We start from the raw sequence: 26,477 nt of genomic DNA on the forward strand, positions 1-26,477 counted from the left end.
GTGGATGAGTGTGATTGCTAATGAGAGAAACGAAGCTTGCAGGCTACATGAAAGCAAGCCAGAGAGAATGTGGAGAATGAATATGCAGGCAGCTACAAAGGCAGAACTGAACAGGTTTGATTCTTCCCTAATTCTTCCACAGCCTTCCCATACAGCCATCAGCAAATCACAATAAAAGCTCGTTTCCTCATTCACAAAACAGCAGTTTGTCTTACAGAGGTGTAGGGCTAGCTGAGTCAAAGCTGGTAAAAGTCAGTGGGAAGGTGCTGTAGGAAGCTTCACCCCCACTGCATTGCCCAGCCTCCCCAAGTCACAGCAGTACATTCAGTGTGCAATTCTGTGAGGCCCCTTTAGGCAGAGCTGCAAAAGAGGGGCAGTGGGACATTAAAGTCACTCTAATTGGGTCCTAAGCAATTAGTGGGGCAGGAAGGAGTACCTTGACATGGCTTTCCTCTTGCAGTGTGCTCTGTCTTCCACAAACTGCTACAGCTAATGCTCGTTTCCAAGAAGCACACGCAGCAGAAGCTCTGCCCACTGTTCTGTGTGCCATTCACTGCAGGGCTGGTGCTGCCAGGTGCTGGTGGTACGTGTGATCTGTGCTGGCTTTGTGCTCTGAAGTAAGCTGGATGGATCTGTACCTGTTTTTATTTTTCACTCTCGGTCTACACAAAGAAGCTTTCCTGATTGTAGCTTGTACTTCAGTGGTAAAGATTGGGCATCCAAGGCACAGTAAGTGTAAGAGAAGCAATGCTGGTGATTTGCAGCGTCATCAGCTTTCATCCTCCTCCCCCATCATCCCTTCTGACTTCCTTTTTTCTTCTTTCTCTTATTTCAGAGGGTAGCTAAGTAGTTTCCTCTTTTTTCACAGATTGGTTCCTGGAATGACCTGTATAAAGGAAAGCTGCAGCCCAGGCAGGTTTCTGCAGAGACAGAGCAGACAGACCAGGAGAAGAGGTTGAAGAAAGCTGTTGTCTGCACAGGCCCAGGTTGGTCCATATAATGCAGAATGATTTATCTTGATCAGATTTTTTGTTGTTACAGTTCTGAGGGGAGGGTGTGCTTCTCATCAACAGGGAAATGCTTTTCTGCTCATGATCTGTTGGGGCTGCTTTGATGTCAGGCAGAGTGAGTTGGCCTTTTTGGTTTTTTTTTCTCCGTAATAATTACTGACCTGTTAGTCTTGTGTCAGTCCTGTTCCATGAACGAGCAGAGAAATGAGTGCTTGGAGAGATGCAGTAAGATCTGTGTGCAATCTCAGCCCCTGCGTAGTCAGAACTCTTCCCCTTCTGCTCCCAGTCCTACAAAACAGCTGAAAACATGAATGCTGAGGTTGCTGGCAGATACTGGAAATGACACAGCTACTGCAGCCACTGTGACGTGAGCATAGTAACTAATGAGCAGGATTTCAGGAGGTGCTCAGTGTGGAATTGTCTTACCACACAGGGGCAAAAAGGTACAAATAATGCCAGTTTCTTATTTGAATTGATAAAACTGATTTTAGATAGAAGTCTAGACACAGGAAAGTTGGGTTTTGTTTACCTGCCTGTTTCCTACCTGTGGAGGAGCAGTAGCTGAAGCTGTGCTGAGGCTGTACAGATGAGATCTGTGAGGTGGCCGTGAGAGGCAGAGCAGAACTCGTGGAATTAAATTCAAGGCTGTGTGCTTGATTTCAACACCACCACCCACACTTTCCCCCGAGGCTTAGAGTCTGCTTTTTTTTGCTTGTTTCCTGTCTTCATTTCTTAAGGAAGGGCGAAGCAGCTCACTGACACTTGTCGCTCACCGCCATGCTGGATGAAGATAACGACGAGACATGTTGGAATAGCCTGGAAAACTTTCGGGTGAAGCTGATCTCTGTGATAGATCCTTCCCGTATAACACCTTATCTTCGCCAGTGCCAGGTGATAAACCATGATGATGAGGAACAGGTTCTCAATGACCCCAGCCTGGTCATGCGCAAACGCAAAGCAGGTGGGTGAAACGCAGCCTTGGCTCTTCCAGCTCAGACCACAGAAACACCGTTTGGGGAGGTTGGGGCAATTCTTTGCTCTGTTAGGAATGGGTAAAGAGAGGAATAAATTAATGGAACCATTGCTGTTGTTTCAGGTGTTCTTTTGGACATTCTTCAGCGAACGGGGCGCAAGGGCTTTGAGGCTTTCATGGAGAGCCTCGAGCTTTATTATCCACAGCTGTATAAGAAAATAACTGGGAAGGAGCCAAGCAGGGTTTTCTCTCTGATTATAGGTAATGTTTGAGTTCTGAAATGAAACTTTTTAGTGATATGTGGGTGGAAATCGTGTGTGTGTGTGTGTGTGTTTGTGGGAGCAGACAGGTCAGCAGTTTACTGATACTTGTCCACCCAACAGACACAGCTGGGGAATCTGGCCTGAGCCAGCTCCTGATGAATGAGATTACAAAGCTGCAGAGAACGGTGCAGGAGGAGCGGCAGAAGGCCCAGGAGCTCACCGTGTGGCTGCACACCAAAGAGAACATGATCAGAGAGATGTGGGTGAGGGACAGCCTGCTCCGCAAGCACCAAGAGCGGGTGCAGAAGATGAAGGAGGAGAGGGACAGTCTGAGCAGGGAGCTGCGGAAGTGCAAGGATGAGAACTACAGCCTGGCAATGAGCTACGCCAGACAGAGCGAGGAGAAGAGCAGCGCCCTCATGAAGAACAGGGACCTGCTGCTAGAGGTGAGTGACCCTGTTCCTAAGCTTCCTTCTTTACTTGATCCCTGAGGGGCTGAGCTGTGTGTCAGATGTGTCTGGGCTGGCGTGGCCTAGTCTGTTACGAGGTTTTGTGCATATTCCTTGGCAGGTGGTATGTCGTAGTGGTCCCTGGCTCAGCCCTGTAGGCCCATGTATTACAAGCTGTGCTCTGAAGAGTTAAGTCTTCCCCTCGTTTGAGACTGGGCCCTCTCACAGGGGCAGTGCAGAACCAGCATGTTGTACCCATTTAGCACAAAGGCAAGTCTCAGCTCCCCAGAACACCAAGCTTCCTGAGGAAGATAGAATTGGGGAAAAGCTTGCACCGTGCTTGTCTGAGGAATGGGGAACTCTGCCACGAGAGAACTGCTTTTGCAACCAGACTTTTGTGTCTGTTACTGATGAGCTCTGAACCGCCTTGTAGATTGATAGCTTGAGGCATAGCCTCATGAAGGCTGAGGACGACTGCAAACTGGAGCGTAAGCACTCGATGAAACTGAAGCATGCCATAGAGCAACGTCCGAGCCATGAAGTGATGTGGGAGATCCAGCAGGAGAAGGAGTTGCTTTTGGCCAAGAATCAGGAGCTGGAGAACACTCTCCAGGTTGGTGAGGTGACTGGGTGAGGAATCTTCAGAAATGATTAATTATTTTTTTTGCAGCCAGCACAGCGATGGGGCTGTGCTGAATATTTGGTGGGTCGGCTATGGGCTTGTTCTCCCAAGTCGTACAGAGCACGTTGGACTTTGGAGTTAGATGGCTGCTGTATCTCACGTTCTTCTTTGTCCAGCAGGTTGCCAGGGAGCAGAACTTGGAGAAGAGTCTCTCTTGTGAGACTGTGCAGAAAGATACAGCCAGCCAGATACCGGAGCGCCGGGACCTGCTGAACACCATTTACCACCTTCGCAAGGAGCTGCGCCAAGCCGAGGTGCTCCGAGACAAAGTGTGTGGTGCAGTATGAATCCCTGCTGGGGGTCAGCGGGGTGAGATGGGCAGATAAAGGCTGTAGGGTGATGGGAGCTTTTATCATGATTGGCAGCTCAGGCACACGTAAATGTGACGTGTCAGTAGGCTTTTTAGTCGTACTGCCTGGTCTTCTGGTTGGCTTTGCTCCAAAAGGGCAGGCTGAGTTTCGTGTTGCAGGGAAGTCTGGCTGTAGCAATCTGTGGTATAGAGCAGAAGTGGTGAGATTCTAGCTTAGAATCCCACAAGCCATGTCTCAACAGTGTGCAGAGGAAAAAGAGATACTTGAACTACAGTGCACGTCTCTGAGGAAGGACTCCCAGATGTATAAAAGACGGATGGAAGCTGTCTTACAGCAGATGGAGGAAGTGGCCTCAGAAAGAGACCAGGTGATAAAACGTTCCTCTAGAAGCTGCTGCTAATCCCTGGCTTGCTGCTTGAAGCAGGCAGGTATCATAACCCTGAATGTGGTGTTGTGTGGTGTTGCCTCTTACACCAGGCACTGCTGACCAGGGAACAGTTCTACACACAGTACTCCAAGAACCTGATGGAGAGGGACGCCTATCGGAAGCAGATTCGGGAGCTGGGGGAGCGATGCGATGAGCTGCAGCTGCAGCTCTTCCAAAAGGAGAGTCAGCTACTGGCTACTGAAGCCAAGCTGAAAAGGCTGCAACTGGAGCTACCTGCACTGGTACGCCTGTGGGGGTTGTCATGTGTGTGATGAGTTGAAAAGTTGAGTCTAGGACCCAACTAAAACTGTTTTGAGACCTTGAGACCTAAGCAGTCCGATTTCAGCAAGCAGTGGCCACCTGCTTGGGTAAACATTTCCGTGCACGTACTGTTTAGAAAAAAGGAAGACACGGTGGTTTTTATGAGCTCACCCTGGTTTGCTGAAGCCTTACCTGTTTGGAGTGCTTCTGGAGGTCGTTGGCATTGGCAGCTACTCACAAGTGAACTCCAGAGCCTGTACAAGCCGTTTGGGTGAAACAGGAGCAGGGTATGAGACTTCATGGGATTAAATTAGACGTCTGAGGACTTTTACTTAGTGTGGCATCTTATGTACTTTCTCCAAATGGTCACATGAGTGTAGGAGGAAGGAAGTCCATGTTTCCATTTTCTGGATCTTCTGGTCTCCTGTATATTCCATTACTGTCATTTATTTGCTCATGAGGAATGATGAACTTACTGGTTTTATTTCAGACTTCTGACCTGGATGACACCTCCTCCAGAGATTCCCAGGATGTGAGTAGGGTGCCTTGTTTACATTTTATTTTCTCCTGGGATGGTTTGCAATTCCTCAGTTGTCTTAATGCCCAAAGTAACAGCACTCTGCTCTCTGTGGGTCAGGCTTATGGCAGTGGCATCAAGTCCAAAGGTAGCAAAGCAGGCTAATGGCTAAGGGCAGCTTCTTCTTGTGTCCTGAGACTTCTAAGCACCTGGGGATGCACCTGTGATAAGATTTATTGAGTCCAAGCAGACCAGAAGATTCAAATCATTTTGTGTTGCTTCTAATGTCTCCCTGAGAGAACAGGCAAAAATGAGTATTATCCTGTGTAGTAACTTAGTTCATAACTTAATTGTGGTAGAGGTTGGCACATCATCTAGAGACAAAATGTTTGAGGCTGTAGTCACGGAGGATGAGTCTGTGTGTGGATGTGCAGCTTCAAGTTCAGAATGTTTCCTATTTTGCTTACAGCAAGATACAGTGGGGAAAGGTTGGTTATGTACCTTCCTGCATTTGTTCCTAGCTACTGTCTGAGAAAGAATAAGGAGTGCTTCTCATGATCTTGATCTGTTTGTGTCCCAATAGCTCACTCTTCATGGTCGTCTAGATGAAGATACGCACCTGCCTAAAAGTAAGGCTTTTGTTGGGGAGAACATCCAGTACAGCTCTTGATGGGGTTGCCCAGAGGGACAGGAATAGGAATGCTTTTTATGTTAGTGCAGAAGAGGTACCCTGACTGATGAGGACTCAGTTTGTGAGTGATGCTGCTCAGCAGGGGATGCTTGGCACCTCCTTGAGATGACTCAGAATAGGTGCATGTAAATCTAGGCTTCTGGAGCCCCGAGGCATTCTGCTACCCTTCTCACCTACAAAAAAGGAGATCGTGTTCCCGGTATCTGGGAACAGTGAATGCTTGTACAGCTTTTTGGAGGGAAAAATCTCCAGGTGTTATTTGCTTTGTGCTCAAAAGATGACTTTTTTCAGTCATCTGCCTTCTGAATTTGTCTGGCAAAAATTACCCGGGTACACAATGCCTTTAAGAAACAGCTCCTGTTGTGTTTGTGGCTGAGCTGAGAATGGAACAAGCCTCCTTCCACTCCAGCTGAACCATGTGTCCTTCTGCAGAGACATTTATTTCCTCTCTTTTACGTTGCAGGCTATTTTCACAAAAGCAGAACCACATAATTAATACTGTCACTGGTTCTGCAGCCCCAATGGAAACGATTCAGCAGTGCAGAGAAGAATAAACAGGGTCCTTTAAAACTCGAGATTTGCTTTTGAAACGTTGCGAAAGGAAGGAAACAAGCAAAGGTCCTCTCCTGAAAGATTTAAATGATCATTCATTGAGATGGCAGATTTTTCACAGGAGCTACCACATTGAAACAGAAAGCCTTTTCTTGCTCCACTTCACTCAAATCAAAATTGCACACCATGTTGTCTGATCACTGCATTAGGAGTTTTGCTAAAATACGACCTGTTGAGTATCTTGATCTGCACATCTTAGCTGCTGGGGAGCAGGGACAAATTGTGATTTATGTTTAGTGTGTTTTGTTTTTTTTTTTATTGTTCTGTCCATTATTCTTCTTTTAGTGATGTTAGACAGAGGTGCTGCTCTGCACTGGTTTATTTTGGTCCTCCACAAGCAGAAATTAGACAGATGGAGTCTCTGGTGATCCTGTGGGGAATTCCATCACCCTAAGCAAGACTCAGAGGTCAAGTAAAATAAGCCGGGTCTTGTGCAGTGATCACAAGATTGAATACTGAATGTTTTGAGGCCTGGGTTCAGCTTGCTGTTGATGCTGTGTACTGTTGGGCAGCTCTTACACTGCACAGCTATTGCTGTTTGGTGAGCTGGTGGAAAGAGAAGTTACTTCAACGTGGCAACTATGATTGAAACTGTGATTTGCTTTTTTATTTGCCTTTAGAAGACTGCTGTGAAGAACAAAACCAGCAATTCAGCATCCGAGAAAGCAATCTGCCTGCAGAATCACCCTCTGTAAGAGCCCACAACGATTCTCTTTAGTCAGACTGGGGTCTGTAACTTTTCATGTTCTTGTTGATGATGGATTTACCAGGAATGAGGGACACAGAGGCAGCTGCTGCTTTTCCAGAAAGCATTTTGTGCAAAAGGGTGAACTCTGAACAGCAGAGCACTCATCTGCTGGGTATTTCTCAACTTTGCTTAGAAACTTCTAATTATTTCTGGCCTTTTTCTCTGGATGTGGACGTTTTTCAGTTTGTCTGCAAGTACCACTGTTGATACAGGAAACAGAATTTCAAATTTGCAACTGAAAGAGAATAGTAAGCATGGTAAAACTGTGTTTGCATCCTGGACACGAGCAGACAGCCCAGGAATGAGCGTGCTGCACTGCAGGCCCAAGCAGATAGAAAAGCTGGCACACACTGGAGTTCTTCTCAAACTGTGAGCTGTGGTAGCAACCAGCTCTTCTTTGTCATTTTAAGGCAAAGTTTCTGTTTTCTCCCCTTCTTTTCCAAGTGAAATGATTCGGGGCGCAAACAAATCCGAGAGGGGCTCAGCAGGTAGAGCACCTCAGCCTTAAAAGGGGTCAGCTGTGCCCAACGTGATAAAAATATCGATCCAAGCTTCAGCGCGACCTCGTTCATCTCTTTGCCTTTTTTTTCCAGTTCGAGGAGTGCAGCTCAGCCCACGAGGAGCTGTCGGAGAAGGAGCGGAGGAGGATGAAGGACTGCTTTGAGCGGTACCGCAGGTCAGGCCCCATCCCACCCCATCCCACACTCTCCCCTCCCACGCTCGGTTCCCTCAGGGCTCAGTTTCACACAGTCCCCTTTCCAGGAAGCGTGCCCTGCGCAGGGTGCCTGGCAGCCGCCCCGAGGCCGACTGGGAGCCCAGCACAGGCAGCGACAACACGGACACTGAGGGCAGCTAGGGGCCGGCCGAGGCTCCGGTTTGCATCTGGACAGCATTTCGGATCCCTCAATAAACAGCACAGTGTTTGGTGATTAATGGTTCTATGTCCAGATGGAGGCTGGTAACGAGCGGCGTCCCCCAGGGCTCTGTCTTGGAACTGATGCTCTTTAACATGACATCAGTGACAGAATTGAGTGCACCCTCAGCGAGTTGGCCGATGACACCACGCTGAGTGGTGTGGTTCACATGGTAGAAGGAAGGGATGGCATTCAGAGAGACCTCAAGAGCCCTGAAAGGTGGACCTGGGTGAACCTGATGAGGTTCAACACAGCCAAGTGCAAAGTTTTGCACTTGGGCCGGAGGAATCCCAGGCACCCATACAGACTGGAAGGAGCGGTCCTTGAGAGCAGCCCTGTGGAGAAGGACCTGCGGGTCCTGATGGATGAAAAGCTGAACATGAGCCAGCAGTGTGCGCTTGTAGCTCAGCAGGCAAATGGTGTCCTGGGCTCCATCAGCAGAGGGGTGGCAGCAGGGGCAGGGAGGTGGTTGTCCCTCTCTGCTCTTGTGTGTACAGAGTCCAGGTCTGGAGGGCCACAAAGATGATGAGGGAGCTGCAGCACCTCCCCTAGGAAGCCAGGCTGAGGAGCTGGGCTTGTTCAGCCTGGAGCAAAGAAGGCTGTGGGGTGACCTCATGGCAGCCTTCAGTAGCTAAAGGGAGCCTACAACGAGGAGGGGGATGAGCTCTTGGATTAGGTAGGTAACAGCAGGACAAGGAGAAACGGCTTTAAGTTGAGGGCGGGCAGATTGAGGTTGGACATCGGGGAAGTTCTTTGCTCTGAGAGTGCTGGAACAGCTGCCCAGAGAGGCTGTGGATGCCCCGTCCATCCCTGGAGGTGTTCAAGGCCAGGGTGGATGGGGAACTGGGCAGCCTGGTCTGATATTAAGTGTGAGGAGTGGAGATTCATGATCCTCGAGGACCCTTCCCACCCGGGCCATTCTGTGATTCTGTGTTTAAAGTACTGCCGTTAGCGTACGGACGCTGAAGGCGGTCTCTGTAGGAGCGACCGCGCCGCCTTAGCGCCGCCCCTTCTGCGCCTGCGCGGCCGCCATGTTGCGCCGCTTTTTGCGGGCGGCCGCTCGCGCCGCGCTCAGCGCCTCAGCGCCTCCACGGCACCGTCCGGCACCGCGCTATGCTTGCACCGCGCCGCCGGACAGCGTGGGGCGGCTGCAGGCATCGCACTACCGCCTGGTGTACACCTGCAAGGTGCGGGGTTGGGGCGGCGGGCGGGAGGGGGAGCGGCCCGGCGGATCGGTGCCTCGCTGCTGACGGGAGCCGCCGCTCTGCGCTTTGCAGGTTTGCCGGCGCCGCTCGGCGCAGAACATTTCCCGCCTGGCCTACAGCCGCGGCGTCGTCATCGTCACGTGTCCCGGCTGCCACAGCCATCACGTGATCGCCGACAACCTGGGCTGGTTCTCCGACCTGCAGGGCAAGAGGTGCGGGCGGGGCGGGGCTGCGTGCCACGCGGCTCCTCACGGCGTCGCGCCGCGCCGCGGAGCGGGCTGGGATGCGGGCCTCGCGCGCGCCGCTGCGTGTGCTGCTCGGTGCTCCCTCAGGCTCCGTTCAGTCGCTGCTGGGTTCCCCCACCTGTGAGCATCTCAGAGATGCTGTCAGCTCGCTCGTGCTGTTGAACCTCGTTGGTTTCTCACTCCCTTTAAAAAACGAGGTTTGCAGTAATTGCTGAATTATTGATCCTAAGGGGTAAGAACAGCCCTAGGAGGTTTGGATAGTTCTGTCTGCTTCCCAAACGGCTTACAGAAGGATTTCTTGTCGGTACTCGTGTGTCAGCTCACTGTGTGATGTTAATGACCGAGAGCAAAGCCTCGTGCCAGGCTCTTCCCTCTGACCTTTGCTGTAGCATCACTGTTGGCTCTCACATTGCTGTTAAGGAATATCGAGGAGATCCTGGCAGCCAAAGGGGAGAAGGTGAGACGTGTGCTTGCTGAGGAAGCCCTGGAGCTGCTTCCAGAAGACGTGGCAGATGCTGGCCCTCAGAGCCGTCCTTCAGAGGGAGAAAGTGGGGATCCCCCCCCAGAGACTGACGGCAAGGAACGGACGTGACAAGTGGGATTGGTGCCATTGTGCTGATGGCAAGAGAGACTTTCATGTTTCCTCCTTGATTTCAGTGGACTGTGCTTAGAATAAATGTGTCTCCTCTCTCTGTCGTGTTTTTGGTTGGTGTAGTTTTGCCTTTGCCCAAGCTAATAATGACAGAGTTGGGCTCTGGATATTTTTCCTGGCACTTTTCTTAAAGCAGTTGTAGGTGCTTCAGAGGCATTGGGAAGCTTGCTTTGTTCTGAGGTGAGAATGGAGCAAATAATTTCTGACCGTGTGCTTTGGTTCAAGCAGGTGTAGCACTAGCTGGAGGTTCTAGCAGTGTCTTCTGGCCTTGTCCAGGTGTTGCACAGCAGCAGCTGATTGCAGTGCTCCTGGAGCTGCATCACATGGCAGCTGAGCAGAAGAGGCAATTGGGACCACCTGAGGACATGGCCCTGACCACAGGTGAGTTTGCAAAGCCCAATGAGCCTGCAGGAGCATTGGGCTGTTCATACTGCACTCACTTCAGTGCTGCCTTTTTCTTTCCTGTGGTATCTTCCAGAGTTAAGGTTCTGTGCCCCACATGTCGTGGGGTTGAAGGTCTTTATTTGGGCTTACACCACTTCTGCTTTGCCCCATGGCTGCCCCTGCTTGGAAATTCCTCATGGGGTGGTGATGCAGTGAGCAGCCCTGTGCTTGGGGTTATGCAACTTCCTTACTGGTGAGGGGGAGGATGGGCGTGAAGGAACAATTAGTATTTGTAAAGCACGTTGGAGATAAGTGGAGCACCTAGAAATGTGTCTTATTTGACAGACATTGAGGTGCTTATTAATGCCACTACTGCATGTTAAGATCAGCTAGAAGAGAAAATAATAACTTCATAAATGAAAAATGTAGGTGTTTACCCGAGTGCTCTGTGCTGGTAGTGATGAATCAGGCAGTAAGGTGATCATACTGCAGTTTCTTTGGGCTCCTTTTGCTTGCATAATTTTTATGGGTTTGAGGTTTGTTAACTTCTTAGTACAACAAAGTATCTGCTTTCTTGTGTTTTTAAACTCGGTATCAGAGAGTAATTGAGGTTGGAGAAGCCCTACCACTATGCTTAAAGGAGGTTCGATTTGGTAAGGACATTCAGGATCTTGGCTTGAGTTTCTCTGAGGATGGAAGCCCCATAGCCTCTTTAGGTCTGGTATTTGACCTATCCTATGATATAAGAATAAAATAAGTCCCAGTACCTAACAGAAATTTCCCATGTTTCATCCTGTGCAAATTACCTTCTTTCTAAACACTGGATTTATGAAGAGAGCCTTCTCTATTATCACTCTTCCATTAAAGAACAATAAAAATCCCTTTCCAAAGCTGAACAAACCCAGTTCTTTCAGTCAAGTATGCTGCTCATGGATTCATCATTCAAGTAGTCAGTGAGTGCATTGCATGCATTAACAAGTGTAGCTCATTCATCTGCAGTGTTCTACATATGTTGCATTATTAGTATGGATCAGAGTGACAAGGAAACAATCATATTTCTCTGGTGATAGGTAAGCTCAGGGTGATGAGACAGCTTTGAAGGGCATCCATCAGCTGGGTTTTGTGTGTGTTCACATCCTCATGAAACATGGTTCTCTCTGAGCCAATTAGAGGGGGGAGCAATCCATGTATTTGTGAAGAAATAGGAGTGGAACACTGCAGTGTGCTCACCCTGTTGTGAGCTGCTGGCTCCTGTTAGCTCTGCTGGAAAAGTGGTTCTGGTGTTGTACCTGAAAACAGCACTGTGGTGCCGTTGCTCAAATGGCTTTGATGGGGTGGAATGGAGCTGCTGTTAAAGGATCTGCGTTGTCTTGGAAACAGTTCATTTATAACCTAACTTTTGTAATAGTGTTTTCCTTACCTTTCTGTGCCCCTGGCTACAGACAGGCTGTTCTAGCTTCTGCTCTCACAGTAGGAATTGTAGCTACATGTCTTTGCAGTATTTCTGGTCCCTGGAGCTCGGTGCTGCTCACCCATGGGCACCTGTCTGCGAGTTCTGAGGATGGGGAGAGGCTGCTTTACTGCTGCTCCTGCTGCTGGATGCAGCTCTGAAGGCTTAGGCCAGCAGCTTGGGCAGAGCACGAAGCAGCAGGCTGCACAGAGAGGGTGATTCTATAGGGCAGAGTCCTGGAATAGGGCACAGGAAGCTCAGAGTGCTGTGAAACAGCTGCAGCAGGCAGGGTGCAGCCCATGGGACTCTTCAGAACCAAATACAGACTGTGCTGTGCAACAGGGAAGGAAGCTGGTGCTTTTAAAGACATTCTGGGACCTTCAGCTGGAAGGGGAGAGGGTTGAACATCTCTGATGGGCTTTGATAAGAAAACAGGAGAGTTTGTTGCTAATGGCTTACATTTAAAAGAATGTCATGCTTTATTTTGAAGAAGTTTGGGTTTTTTTAATCTCTTTTTTTTTCTTTCTGAAAAAGGGGAGGCGTATCTTTCTGGAAGAAGGGAAAAAGCCTGCTGGAGCTGCGGTGTGATGGGGACCAGCGATGCCCAAGCCTGGAGCAGCAGAGCAGGGTGAGTGACGGTGCACTGATGGGTGCCTGAGGCACAGAGGAGTGATTTTGAGGCAGACAGAGCAGCATTCACAGGATGCACTGCTGCCATAAACCTTTGCTGTGTTCCTTGAAGCATTTCACTGCAGCCGATGAGAGCTGCATTCTTTTCCTCTGTCCTATCCTGCAAGAGCTTTGCTGTGAAATAGGAAATACTTCGCCTCTGGCTTTCTGCCTCTCCTGCTTTGTTACATTCAAATTCCAGAGTTCATCCAGCTGCTGGGGGACACTGAGGGGTTGCAGCTGTTGGCTGCAGCAGATGCTGGTGTTCTTATGGGCCGCCCAGCAGTGGTGCAGGAGCGTTTGGTAGAGTGCATAGAAATGGGAGCCCTATGGGGAGAGGCAGTGAGTGTGTGTGCAAGGGAGCTGGGGGGGCTGTGAAGTGTGCTGCTTCCACGGGGTCTCACGTAATGCAACCCTGCTGCAGTGGGGGCAGAGAGGTGGAGCAAGGTGAGAGCCCTCCGCCCAGCCCCTGCAGGTGTGTGGCTGATACCTCTGTGCATGTCCCTGGGCTGTGATCTTCAGTGCTACAGATACTGAGCTTGTCGCTGCAAAACCATGCAGGAGTTAACCCTCTCTGTGTCCTGGCCTATCAGCAGCTGGGGAGATTGCTGTGGAGAGCCTCTGGAAGCTGGCTGGCTGCAGACTGGAATTCAAAGTGCTGGGCTGCTAAGAGCCAGCAGCTCCCTCCCCGTGGGCTGGGTGCCCTTCCAGCCTGCTGGAGATCATGGCTGGGACAGGAGCAGCACGAGGCTCAGGAGAGGGTTGAGGTAAGTGCTGAGACTCAGACCTGATGTGACTTGGCAGATGAGTTTGCAATACACAAACCCCCACCAGGCACACATTCAGCACGAGCTCTCAAGTGTCTCTCAGGACACTTAGAAAGCGAGGTAAGAAGGAGCAGTATTTTGTGTTTCTGATGTTTTTAATAGATTTCCTCCCCATTACAGCCCTGCACTGGGGCCAGCACCCTGCTCTGTATTTCACAGCTGCTGCAGCAGCTGCCCTTTGCAATCCAAGGCCAAGTTAGCCCCAGCAATCCCTCCTTTATCCGATGGGTGCCAGCAGTGAGCTGCTCCCTCCACAAAACCGAGCTCTTCTTGTTCTCTGCACGCTGTGACTGCTATTGAAGGATGCTGTGTTGTTCTCTTTTAGAGAACACATAGTCCCTTCTGCAGCTGCTCAGGACAGTGAGACAGGAGGTGAGATAGGCTCTCATCACTTAGTTACAGGAATCATCACCTGTTCAGATTCCTGAGAATCTAAATCTCAAAATTTCACATAGTTGGGGGCACGGTTCTGTCCTTAAGTCACACACAAAGCCTTTGGCAGTACAGAGTTTCATGCGTCTGGGTAGGGAGAAGCTTAAGAATGCCTGATGAGAGCAAGCTGGTGGCTCTTTGTTTATCTTTGACTGGGACTGGCAGTAGCCTCCACAAGGTAACCAGGCATAGGAAGACCAACTGGGACTTGGCTTTATTCTCACAAGCCTCAGGATCCAAAATCTGCTACTCTCTGGCTCCCTCTCTAGCAAAGTCTAATGGCCTGCTCACTCCTGCTGTGTTGGAATGAGCTTGCACTGCTGCCTGCTGCTTTTTGAGTATCTTCACTAAGGGCTCATGGCAGGGCATAGAAATTCCTGCCCTTCCAGCTGCCACCAGGGAAACAAGATCTGTTTTTTGAGGTACCAAAGCACCTAGCCTGAGAGGAAGGGTTCATCCCTATACCTATAGGAGGGCTTGAGCTCACTGGGAGAAGCAAATCCTTGACAGTCACAGGCTGCTTTGGATGCCCTGTTGTTCCTGTACTCTTGAGTTTTGACTGGTGTTTAGGGGTAGGGAGTGCTCAGGCTTTGGAACTTTCTCTGCAGCAGCTGAAGGGAGTTAAGGCAGACAGAGCTGGGTGCAGGTAAGGTAAAGGGATAGGTATGTGCACATGTGCACCCTTTTCTTAACACATGTACATGTGGCAACAGCTGCCCCAAGAGCACACCTTGTACCCCCTCTCCCATCCCCAAGAGCCACCATCAGCTCTGCTGCCAGCAAAGCAGAAAAGGTGGCCAAAAAATAAGGAAAATGAGTTTTTGCCACTGAAGCTTAGACACAAATATTTATTAAGCACAATCCTCCCTTACCCATGAGCTGCATTTGTTTCTAATATATTAATTCATTTGGCAGATTATTTTTTATTTTTTTTTTTTAGAAAAAAGTACCTGTGGGTTGGAAATCCCCCATTAAAATGACATTAGCAAATGCACATGTAAAAAATAAATAAGCTCGTACATTCAAGTATATGGCAAATAATTAACACCTCTGAAAGCTTAATGGTCAGATTCCAGTTCACCACCTGGCTGAGAGCTGCACAGGGCCAAGCCTGGAGCTGGTCAAGTCCTCATCTCCACTGTTGTCCTCTTTACAGGTACAAGCTAGGTGGGTATACACGTGGCTGTGCACATTCTCCTGCCTGGTCTCAGCTGTCTGACCTGTCCCAGGAAGGAGGCAGAGGCTCAGCCCAGCACTCTGGGCAGCAGGTGAGTGCTCCCTGGCAGCAGCTGAAATACAGCCACCCCTCCCATGGTCAGTATAGGCAGATTAAATGCCTGGTGAGCAGCATCACTGGTCTGAAAATCTTACTGCTGGTAGGAAATGTCTCTGTCAAATGCATTTTGATTAGAAAGTGCTGATTTGTTCCCTATAGGAAACATCTGCTTTGGCAGAACTCATTACTGGAGTTCCTCAAGTCCAGGATAGCCTCTCTGGTCAAGCATTCCACCTCCTGAAGTTCGATCTCTGCTGCCCTTCTTCTCTGGGCTTGCATTTCCAACTTTACCAAAAGGGATGAAAGTAAATGTAGACCCTTGCATTTGCATACAGGGTGAAACTGACTTCCCAGTAACAATCCCAACCTGAAGCTGTCACCAAGGCTCCATTTCTTGCTAGTGTGAGACGAGACAGTGTGCAGAATAAGGGCTGCCTTGCTGAGAGCAGGTCTGCTGGGGCACAGCACTGGTTTCTTTCAGGAGAAATGAGGGGAGTGCTATTGTCCTCCACTGCCAGCTGCAGGGGATAGTTCTGCTTGCTCTCCTGACAAGCCATAGCCAGAAAACATTGCTGGCTTACAAAGCAGGTGAGTGCCAGATGCAGGTTTCTGCCTCAGGCACACTGGACAGTCCAGTGTGAGGCTTGTGGCTCAGCTGCACCAGAAACAATGAGTTCAGCTAAGTTTGATTTCTGTGCTGAATAAATGGGCAGAAGACTTTCTTCCTTCTTTCCAAAGTATCAGCTCTGGTCTTGTGGCTGCAATGCAGGCTGCATAGCTGGCACTTACCTTTCAGGCTTTGTCCCATGCTTGTTCTCTGGAGGTCTCCAGATTCCACTAAAGGTAAAAGTGGGAGAGCCCCAGCTCCTGCTTTGGAGCTTCTGGCACAAATCTGAGCAGCTGAGGAAGCAGAGGGGACAGCATACAGCTCTCACTGCAGAGTTCATTGCAACCCCAGAACAAGCTTCAAAGCATGGGGGACTGTAGCTGCAGCCAGGGGTGGGGTGAGCTTTAAAAGGTCCTTTGCAGCTTCTGATTTGGGCCCGTTTTCTTCTGCAGAAAGAACAAAACTGATGAAGATGTTCCAGGAAAAGATCCAGAACAACTTGTGTCATCTCATGACGCAGATGTGACTGCAAAATGGAAAAGGTGCTCTTCCCTTCCCCTATTAAAAGTATTTTAGAAATAAAGATTGAGACTGCATTTCAGTACCTGCTCCTCCTTCAGCTGCCAGTGTGAGTTCCTGGAGCTTTAGGTGACAAGCAGAGGGGCTGCCAAGGTCTTCTTCCCTTGAGCTGTGCCCATTGTTACAGAAGCCACATCTCCTAAAAAAACCCTTGTTTAAAAACAGTCCCTTCCTGTGAACAAGTGCAGTGCAGTTGAGGTGCAGATCCTGGAAGAAGTCTGGTGGTGCAGGAGCACTCTGGTTTGAAACCACCTACACTTAAGTTCTTCTTGAAAAACAAAACAAAAACAAACAAAAAAACCCCAAACAAATGAAACTAAAACAAACCCCCCAGATTTAACCCCAGTTCTTAGCTGGAACCAGGCCTTTGCTGCTCCTCTTCTGCCTCCTCTTGTGCTGAGGCCAAATCTACCCTCTGCTCATCCATGCGTTTGGCCTGGACCCGCTGGATGAGGCTGAAGAAATCCTCATCTGGCATGGTGGGACCACGGGGGATGGAGTCTGGTGGTGCACAGCGCTGGTCGTCTATCCTGGAGGACTGCAGGGGAAGAACAGGGGTTAGGGCTGCACGCTGACAGCCTGCAGGTAGGCAGCTGCTGCCCACAGCCCCCAGCCAGCCTGGTGAGAGCAGGGGGGCACTGCTTGTTGATGGTGAAGAAAGCAGCCCACCCCTCCTTCCCGCTCAGCCCTGCTGTACCTGACACTTCATCAGCATGTTGAAGAACTCATCCCCTGGCTCCTGGGCGTCCCCTTCCATGCACAGGTGCCCCAGGTTGTTGTGTGTTATCCGGAGGCCTGGCAGGTTGCCCACGTTGGCACGCTGGTCATCCAGCCGTCTGCTCTGCGAGCTGGCAATGAGATCGAAGAACTCCTCTGTCTGCGGGGATGCCATCAGGGAGGAGTGTGCTGGGAGGGGGAGAGAAGCACACCAGGGTCACATTCCTGCTTACCACAGTCTCACCAGTTCTCACCAAAACGCTGTTCAACCAACAGACTTCAGCCCCTGTTTAAGAAGCCTCCCAGGGCTGAGCTGAGTAGGACACCAGCTTCTGTGTCCAGCGCCATTCCCTTCCACCCTGCATGGTAAGCAGGAACAATCCCACTGCCAACAAGGCAAGCAAGCAAAAACCTACCATCAAAGCAGGGATCAAAGCCCACGGCCCAGTCGTGCAACCACTCACACCCTTTCTGGATGCCAGTGTTGGGGCACAGCCCTACCTGCAGGTACATGGCAGCCACCTCCCAAAAACCTGCAGTCTGCATCTGCTGCATTGCCTAGCATGTAGGGTAAGGCACAGATTTTGGCAGGATGCTGCTGCCACTTTGATTTCCACCCTGGTGCAGACACCAGCAGTTGCAAGTGACTGTACAGTTCCTGTGCACTGCTGTGGTTCCTTACTGGGCACTGCAGAGGTCCCAAGGGTGTAACTGCAGGCAGGTAATGTGCAGAGTCAAGGCCTGGCTAAGCCACACAGCAGAGCAATGCCCCCAACCTGGGCAGCACACAGTGCATGGGTCCTGCTGGCTCCTCGCAGCTGCTGGGCAGCAAAACACTCACAGAACAGGAACTGCACTTAGGATGGGGGCAAGCAAGTGGAGCTGTAAGAAATCCAGCCTGGGAGGCATCGCCTCCGGGAGCACAAAGCACTTCAGGGTGTCCCAAGATCCTGACACTGCTGCTCCAACGGCCCCAGCTCTTGGAGTTGTAGGAATGCACAGTAACTGCAGCACTGACGCCCTTCAGCTCACAAAGAAACTTCAAGCAACGTGTCCAAAAAGCTCAGAGACCAAGTGATGGATGAACAGAAAGTCTGCCTACTTGAATGCTCTTAATAAAGCTTCTTACTCATAAGGTACACAGCTGTCCCAGCCAAATGCACTTCTGCATCAGAAACACATCTTGAAAAAGTGATGTTTGCTTCCACCTTATTTTTAGCACAGAAGAAACCACTCACCTGGGAGCGACCCGCATCCCTGTGAGCAACAGAGGGACCTGCACACCCTGTTAGCTTTAATCAAAGCACCTCACCACACTGTCATAGAAAAGACACAAACCCAAAGCACAAACACGGCCCTGGCCTGCCTTTCCCATCCTATTTGTCAGATGGTTTCCTCCATTTATCCATGTTCTTCCTACAAGCAAAGCTCGCTGCCTGCACGCCCAGAGCTTCCTCTTGTTTATCCATCCTGCTGCCCTTCTCCATCCTTACGCAACACCTATCATCGCAGCATCCAACAGCTGTACAAAACCCAGAACTTTTTCCACTGTGCTCACGCTCAGAACACCCAGCAGCATCTTCCCCTCCTGCCAGAGCCCACCTGGTCCATCACACAGCAACACCACACAGCCAGCCATGCCATGGCAGCAGCACGACCCGGAGCCACGGCTACTTATCAACACCTCCATGCTTACGTATCCGTTCTTCTAGGGCTGGGACTGGTGTGGCTGCTGCCTCCGCAGCCTCCGACGGGCATTCCTCCAGCGGGCAGCGCTGATCGTCCATCCGGTTGCTCTGGAACTTGCTCAGCAGGTCAAAGAAGCATTCCTCATCCGAAGGGGTCCGGTTGATCTTCTGCAAAGACAATAAAACAGTCAGCACTCCCCAACCGCCTCTCACCACCTTGGCAATGCTGCCAACCTGCCCTGCCCAGAGCTGGACTCCATGCTGTGCCCGTCCTTCTCCATGCGCTGCACCTGCCCAGGGTCACTGCCTCTTAAACTCTGTGCTCCTAGCTCAGAAACAGCCTCTCCTCCTCTTTTCTCACCACCCACTGGTCTGGACGATCCAAAGAAAACCAGCCTCTGAGAAGGGGCCATGAACAGAGTGGTGGGGAGTGGAAGGGGTGCCCCCCTGCGGTGCTGCCATGTGCCAGGCTCAGGCACACTGAGCACCTCTCTTTCCTGAGCTGCTAAATGTAACCTCTGCACATCACAGCCCCCACTTCCTTCCGACGTGCCATAGCACCCTGCTTGCTCCAGCCATCACCAAGCTGCAAATGCCACAAAATTACAGTTCAGGAAAACTGTTCTTGCATGAGAGCCCCAAATAAGAACCTTGCGCCAGACAGTGATATATTTAAGTTGTGTTGCTGAAGATTTAGCACTCACAGCAGCCTCTGGTTGCTGTGCCATGCCGGAGATGGGCAGGGTGCTGCACCAGGAGGGCGAGCCCAGCTCCTGTGCTCCCTGCTGCACAGCAGAGCTCTGCAGATGGCCTTTGGTGAGGGTGTGCAGTGCTGATCCCAGCACAGGGCTGTTCCCTAGGCATGCAGAGTGCTACCAGGGAGCCCTGTGCTGTGGAGAGCTGTGTGTTGACAGGGTTAAAGCTGCGAGCCAGAGTCAGTAAACGAAGGAAAACAATTTTCCTGTATGCTAAGCAAAGCAGATGAGATGCACTCAGCTTCTATTTAGGGCAGCGTCAAAATTAGCAGCGGGCCAGAGAGGAACATTGGCAATATGGGAGCAGAGAGGGGAGGGAGAATCCCCTCTTACCTCCTCCCAGGTGCTGACCCACAAATGGAGCAGCAGCACGGACGGACCCTCTGCACCATCAGCCTCTGAAACCACAACCTGAACGAGCTTCAGCCAAGGATGAACAGCTTCTACCACAGCCCTGCCATGCTGGCTCACATGACCCAAACTTGAAGGTGGAAGAGGAAGCCTGCTCATTCACACCACAGCTCCCTGGGGTGGCACAGAGTCAGTGGGGGCAGTGGCACAACCCAAGGAGGAGTTCCACCTCATAGGGGACGCAACAGACAGAGCTCACAGGGAGACCACGTTCCCCACAGCACATCCCGCCAGGGGTCCATTTACAATATCGGGACCTTTGCTCCAAACGCACCCAAGAGAGGGAAGGATGCTCTGCCTGGCACCCCCTCAGAGCCCCACACCTCTCTAATTAAAATGCCTCAGTGTGACACTGCACAGAGCCCTGCCTGCTGCCAGCCCTGAGGAAGGAGCTGTGCAGGCAGATGGACGGGCTGTGCCCTGGGGTGCACCGTCTGCTGCCGAGCTGTGGCTTCCTGAGAGCCTGGGCATCCCTGAACGGCACCGAGCACCAGTCCTACAACAGCACAACCACCACCACAGTGTTGCCACAGGCCCCAGCCCCATGGCTCACCCCACACCCTGTACAAAGCCTCAGCTCCCTACCCACAGAAAAGCCACGTACACAGCACTGCAGCTTTGCTCCTGTTCTCTACGAGAGAGCAGAGCAGCCAGCAGCCTGGCTAACGACAGCCCGGCAGCCCCACTTGCTTACCTGAAACACACCTCCCTCCCTGGAAGGCGGCAGGGATGCTGTGTGCTGGTGCAAGCAGCAGGCTGTTCAGCCTGCTAGGTGGGATCCAGGATATATCAAACACAGCTGCAGTGCTGGGAACACAGGGAGCAACAGTACCAGCACTGGGCTGCCCTGAGCTCCTCAACCTGCAGGTTATTACTGCCCAGTGAAGCACAGCTGCGTGCTCACCAGTGCTAAAAAGAACCTCTCAGCCTCAGCCCAGCTCTGTCCCCTAGGCACAAAGCAGCCATAGGGGCCAAACCCCACTGCTCTGCCAGACTGGCTTCTCCTCTACGTCCCCATGCAGCAGGGCCAAGGGATAACATAACAGGTTTCAGTGCTGCTCCCACAGCCATTCCTTGGAGAACGCTTCCTCAGCAACCTGTCCAGCAACAGTTCCTCCTCATCCCATTTCAGTGATTAGACAACGCAGAGATGAAGGGATTCACCAAGTGGCAGAGAAGGGACAGGACCCTGCACCCCATCCCAGCACCCCATCCCCAGAGCTGACTGCAGACACTTCCCAGACAAACTGTGCTCTGGACCCAGCAGATATTCCCCCCGATACATCTGTGCCCGTGTGTCATCTCCTATCTGTCTCTCCCCTACCAACCAGATGCATCCCAAGCACTTACCCACTCTCTTTTCAGGCAGCTGACCCAAAATCACCAAGCAGGAGCAGCACCAGCAGCACTTCATGCAATACACACAGCACTGCCATCTGCTCCATCACCCCAGCACCCCATGGAGGAGCCAACAGCAGCACCGCTGTGCACCCCAAAGCCTGGCATTAGGTCCAACCTCATTGCTCCAGCTGCGCAGGGTGGGCACCTGAGAGGGTGCTGGGATGAGCATCCAGAAGGCAAAGGAGGAGTAGGAGGAGGAGGAAACCCAAGTTGGATGCCTCAGTTTGATGCAGAGGCGAAGCACCCTCTGCCCTTGCTCCCAGCACAGCAGCGGGGCTGCTCCAGTCCCAGCAGTTAGTGCTGCCTTGGCTACTCGTTGGCTCAGAGCTGTCAAACTCGCACAGCCTGCGCCCAGGGCAGCGCTCCACCCACCCCGAAGAGCTCCCCCAGCACCGCTCCTGCAAGGCATCCACACGGCACCAGTTGCTTCGCGGGTTGCTGCATCCGCTTCCCAGGGAGTAGCACGGATATTGGCAACACAAAGTTCAAAATGAATCCAGCAGCCAACTTTAAAAGCAGCCTCACTTTTCCAGCATCCACAAGCTCCATCCAAGCCGTGACCCGAGGAACCCCCCTCCCTTCTGTCTCTCTATACGCATCCCCCACGCTCCAGAAACAAAAAAGCAGAGCCCACAGAAAGCCGCGCTGCGCTCACCGACCTGGGCAGCCGCTCTCCCGGCTCCGCTCGCAGACGGCTCTGTTTGCCGTGCGCTCCCCAGCGGCTCCGCTCAGCACCGAAGCAGATTTACACAGAGCAGAGGACCGCCAGCCCCGGCATGAAGCCCCAGCCCCACCGCCGTGCCGTTCTCCCCCCGCAGCCGCATCCCCGCTCTCGCTTCGCCCTCACCTCGCTGCCACGATCCCGGCGCTGTTCGCCGATGCTCTCCGACGCAGCGCGGAGCTATGTGAATATTTAGCTTTCCCTCCACCTCCTCGCCTCCCACCCGCCGCGCACACTTCGCCTTAAAAATAGATCGGGATCGATTTTGCCGAACGACATCTGCAAAAGCGCTCAGCTCCGCGGGCAGCGGACGCACCGTGCGCCTGCAGGCACGATCTGATGGCTCAGATTTAAAGCACTGAAATACCCAGGGACCCGAGTCGGCTCCCGAGAGCCCTCCTGCTCCACGTGCTGTCAGGGATGTGATTTTTTCCGGCCCTGCTGCAGAAGATACACAGCCACGAATTGAATCTGAATTTAAACGCAGCCCTGGTTAACAGAGGGAACGTTGTGATCGTAATGAGATTCTAAGCGCAGAAGGGATGGGAACACCGTGCAACAGCCCGGGGGCAGGTTTTACATTTGTGAAATGCAAACAAACATGGGTTTGGACTGTGGGATGGGTCACCAGGAAGAGAAGCAGCAACAAAACACTGCAGTGCCCCCTCAGCTCTCCATCCACGCTGCCCTCTGACCCTCCTGCCCACCTCTTTTTTTGCAGAAGTGGGGAATGTCATTACCTTGAACAAAAACAGGTTTTCCATCACCCTGCACAGTCTGGGCTTCAGGACAGAGCAGGCAAAAACCAATTAGTGTGTGGGTCTGGTGCCATGGGCTGTGGAAGAGAGAAGATTGGGAATCTGTCTAAAATGAAGCTGCTGCCTGCAGAGCTCACTACTAAGCTACCACTCTGTTCATGATTTAAATTGTAAGAAATGCTGCAGCAAAGAAAGAAGGGGGCAGGGATGAGAAATGGGCCACTGCCATACTCCGTGCAGGACACTGCTGCACACCAGCACAGGCACTGCCACACCTCTTGTGAGCTGCACATCTGCACCATGGTTGTTGCCTCTGCACCACAGTGCTGAGCTGAGGGGATGCATTAGGGCAGAGAGAAGTGGGGTTGTGAGCCACAGCTGAGCCCCTGCCCTGTATCTGAAGAGCCAAAGTTGGAGACAGCCCCATCAGAGCACATGGAGCAGGCACAGAGGGTGACATGCAGAAGATGGGGCTGACCCAGCAGCTGAGCCCTCAGAACAGCAAAGAGCACTTTTTGCACCTGGGCACAGGATGCAGTGAAGGAGAGCAAGCAGAGCATCCCTGACCTGCAGAGTCACCACCTGACCCCCTCCTCTGCAGCCCCCTGCATGCCCTGGCCTCTGTGGTCCCAGCAACCCCATACACACACACTGCAAACACTTTTCCCTTCCAGTATGAAATTATCACCCTTCCTTGGACTGTTTTCAAAGATTTTTTTTTCTCCCTTTAAACAACTCGCCCACTCATCCCTATAAACGCCGGTGCTAAAAGCTGGTTCTGTTGTTAGGATTGCAAATAGCTCGGGCTTTATTGTTTCAAACAAAATCAAAATAGCTCACCCACACTCCCTCCTTCCCTAATGCCTCAACTGCTGACCTGCTGGGAGCGTGCCCTGCTGCTGTACATGGTACAAACCCACACCTTGAGAGCAGCAGCTCAGCACAGCCCCATCTCTGCCCTCCCTTGGAGCACAGTGCCCATGGCAGTGTCCCCCAAGTGTCCCCAACACCTCTGCTGCTCACCATGCCAGCATGCTCAGCCACTTTGTGCCATGCCCTCATTAATCCCAGGGTTACATTTCCTCCCTTTGCTGGACACAGCCCTGATGCATGCAGACAGTCCTACAACAACGCTCTGCAGTTAAGGCAGTGAGTTTTCCCTGTAGGTTTTGACCACTCTTACAGCACCAGGTTGGGTTCCCGTTACCACTGAGGCCCAGATTCAGCCCTCACGTTTTTAACCACAACCCAAGGACACAAATCAGAAGCACAGTCACTCCAGATCAGCCCCTTCAGGCTGGGTAGGGGGATGGCCAACTCCAGGGGATCAATTAACCACCAGGAGCAGTCCAAGCTCCTTGCCCCAAGCCATCAGGGCCATGGGCTGATGCCATAGAGCAGTGAATTCTCAGTGTGTGATCAGCAGAGCTTTCCCCACACAGCCAAGCAGCAAAGCCAAGCAGAGCTCATTGCAGCAACACACACTCCATTGCTTTAAATGATATAACCCACGTTCCCGACTCAGGAAGGCAGAAGTAAGGTTAACAAACAGTGCTCACACCCACAGTGCACACCTCACCTCCTACAAACGCCCCTCGCCGCAGCAAACGCCTGACTCCTAATTATTATTTACACATATCCAGCAATGCCTGAAGGCCTCCTCCAACATCAAGGGCTCTCACCATGCATGGAGCCCACGGAACATGAAATCCCAGCCCCACTGCAGGCAGGGTGAGTCCTGGGGTGGCTCCGTGGCTTTGCAGCACACCCCAATAAGCAAATCCACAGGGAGCACTGCAGAGACCTGCTCCCCCACCCCAGTGCAGATGCACAGATACCATGAGCTGGGGTGGGCAGGTGAGGGTCATGGGGACCCTTAGGGTCCCCCCCTCCAATTGCACGTGGAGCCCTGCTCCAGGCTCACTCCCTGCCAGGAGCAAACTGCAGCCTTCTGGGGCTGCACGTGGAATGGGATGAAGCCAGGTGTGCTGGAAAAAGAAAAAAAACATACATTGTTTGGTCTTTTTTAGATTAATTGGTGTTAATTGCCTCGGGGAGGTTTGAAAATAGCACTGCTAATGGGAAACGTGGATGAAGGTGAGCGGAGCCTCGTGACTGCCACATTAACCCCAGACTGGGGCTCCTGAGGCTGCCCAGCTGGCAGCTCACATTGGGGCACACACAGGCAAAACCCCATAGCAGCCATTTTCAGCTCTGTGTGGGGGCACAGAGCCCCAGGGAGCAGCATCCAGACCTCCCTGCTCTCCTCTTTGCAGTCTGCAAAGCACATCCACAGCCTCACTGCTTCTTGCGCTCCCACCTGCCTCAACCAACAATATTGGTGCATGACAAGCAAACCAAATCCCCCCTGACTGGAGGTGTCTCTGTGTCATCCACTGTCACTGCCCAGTGATCTCAGGGTTACATTGATTTACACCCAAACAGAACCCAGACTCTGACGTTTTAAGCTCTTTTGGCACGTGCAGTTGATTGCACGCAAGGAGGTGAAACCGCAGACGCACCGAGTGCCCCTGGCACAGCACAGCCCCCAGGAATGAGAGAGGAGTTCCAGATTCAGAGAGAAGTCAAACATTCCAAGTTTTATGGCTCTGTGTCTGGCTGCAATTCGTTCCTCTTTGTCAGTATTGTTCTGTTTAAAGTGACAGTTTCTAGGAAATGCTCAGCTCATCATCCCTCTCCCTGCCCTGTACCACCCGAGGGCTGACAGTTTGCTGGGAGAAAAGGCTGCACGAGGAGGAAAGCAGACCTCAATTACAGCTTCAAAGTGCCAGTAACTGACAACCTGGTTAGGGTGAGCCAGGGGAAAAAGAAATGTGTTTCAGGAGCTGGGTCAGCCAGCTCCAGCATGGCCAGGCTGCAGAGCTCCTGTCCTCACCTCCAGTAAACGGCTGCGGTGGGACCTTGAACAATAATTTCAGGTTACATTCCTCTGGTTGGAGTCTCTTTTCCAGCGTTTTCAGCTCCAAGGCCTCCAGCTACAGCTGGGATACAAGGGCTCAGATATGCCTTCATGCAGTCCCCAGCACTTGTGCCAAGACACTGAGAAGCATCCAGGCCTGGGGTCCACAGTGTGACCTCTGCACAGCTGAGGGCTTGCACAGCCCTCCTGCACTTGGGTGTACTCTCCTCTCTGCTCACAAGCACAGGCTTGCTCCAAATCCACAAACCCACCTCCCAGACCTGCCCTTCTGCACGGGAAACAGAGCAAGGTAAGGAAGAACATTACAGCCATGCCCCCCACAGCACTGCCTGCCCCAAGGAGCAGCCCAGCCCCGCTGCATTCCCCAGGCACAGCAAAGGGCTGCAGAGTTGCCAGTCCTACCCAGCCTCCCTCGTGCTCACGTGGTCTCATTGGATAATTACAGAGAAAAGCAAGGCAATTCCCAATTTTAGTGCCATTATAAAACAGAGAGGGGGAATTCATTACCTGGCAGCTGTTAATATTTAAGGAAGAAGCTGATAATTTACCACTGAGGCAACGAGTGCAGCAGAGGCAGCGCATGCCAGAAAACACTGCTGCCTCCCCCCTCCGCCCCATGCAGTTCCTCTGCAGTGATTCTCTACCTCGCCACTCATTTCCCTGCATAAAGTCCCAGCGAGGAGCAGCACCTCAGGACTCTGCATTGGAAAACACACACGGTTCCAGCTCTGCTGTCCCTGCTGCAGCCCTTGATGTAGGAAGGCACTTTGGGCTCATGTGTGCAACCATCCCACGAAAGGAGCCAGAAAGAAGGGCCCCAGTGCTTAACAAAGAGTCTCAGACAGACGTGTGGTCAGAAGGGTTGGATGCATGTTTTAAGATGATGCAACCAGATTACTGC

At 51.8% G+C, this 26,477-nt stretch overlaps 3 protein-coding genes across 11 annotated transcripts in view; 2 read left to right on the forward strand and 1 right to left on the reverse strand.

The window, feature by feature from the left end:
* Window positions 1-67: 67 nt before the first annotated feature.
* Window positions 68-7,877, forward strand: CARD9 (caspase recruitment domain family member 9). Its single transcript, XM_052667496.1, has 13 exons — window positions 68-986; window positions 1,748-1,971; window positions 2,107-2,244; window positions 2,367-2,692; window positions 3,129-3,308; window positions 3,494-3,646; window positions 3,930-4,055; window positions 4,166-4,357; window positions 4,867-4,908; window positions 5,477-5,522; window positions 6,817-6,887; window positions 7,538-7,620; window positions 7,707-7,877. The coding sequence occupies exons 2-13, from the start codon at window positions 1,788-1,790 to the stop codon at window positions 7,798-7,800; spliced, it is 1,635 nt and encodes a 544-aa protein (XP_052523456.1). The 5' UTR covers window positions 68-986; window positions 1,748-1,787; the 3' UTR covers window positions 7,801-7,877.
* A 997-nt stretch (window positions 7,878-8,874) lies between these two features.
* Window positions 8,875-16,188, forward strand: DNLZ (DNL-type zinc finger). 6 transcript variants are annotated; one of them, XR_008202626.1, is made up of 5 exons: window positions 9,189-9,275; window positions 10,189-10,341; window positions 12,329-12,422; window positions 13,057-13,230; window positions 14,879-14,990. XR_008202626.1 is itself a non-coding variant. In XM_052667501.1 (5 exons), exons 1-5 carry the CDS (start codon window positions 10,284-10,286, stop codon window positions 16,070-16,072), a joined length of 453 nt encoding a protein of 150 aa, XP_052523461.1. In that variant the 5' UTR covers window positions 9,915-10,283; the 3' UTR covers window positions 16,073-16,188. The 6 variants fall into 6 exon arrangements, 4 of the variants coding, with proteins under 4 accessions (XP_052523460.1, XP_052523461.1, XP_052523458.1 ...); XR_008202627.1 differs by lacking the exon at window positions 9,189-9,275 and adding an exon at window positions 9,915-10,140 and having other exon boundaries at window positions 10,237-10,341; XM_052667501.1 differs by lacking the exon at window positions 9,189-9,275 and adding an exon at window positions 16,058-16,188 and having other exon boundaries at window positions 9,915-10,341.
* The window catches only part of GPSM1 (G protein signaling modulator 1), a 50,517-nt gene continuing 38,590 nt past the window's right edge, over window positions 14,551-26,477 (reverse strand). For 2 of the 4 annotated variants that reach the window (XM_052667495.1, XM_052667493.1), the window contains 3 exons: window positions 18,586-18,757; window positions 16,882-17,090; window positions 14,551-16,722 (listed from right to left, as the gene is read on the reverse strand). In XM_052667495.1, the coding sequence (XP_052523455.1) occupies window positions 16,534-16,722; window positions 16,882-17,090; window positions 18,586-18,757 (570 nt within the window). In that variant the 3' untranslated portion in view covers window positions 14,551-16,533. The remainder of the gene's footprint in view (window positions 16,723-16,881; window positions 17,091-18,585; window positions 18,758-26,477) is intronic. The other 2 variants (XR_008202625.1, XM_052667494.1) reach the window with 2 other exon arrangements.

Source organism: Tympanuchus pallidicinctus, unplaced genomic scaffold, assembly GCF_026119805.1.
Source record: "Tympanuchus pallidicinctus isolate F22 unplaced genomic scaffold, pur_lepc_1.0 scaffold8, whole genome shotgun sequence".
NCBI lineage: Eukaryota > Metazoa > Chordata > Aves > Galliformes > Phasianidae > Tympanuchus > Tympanuchus pallidicinctus.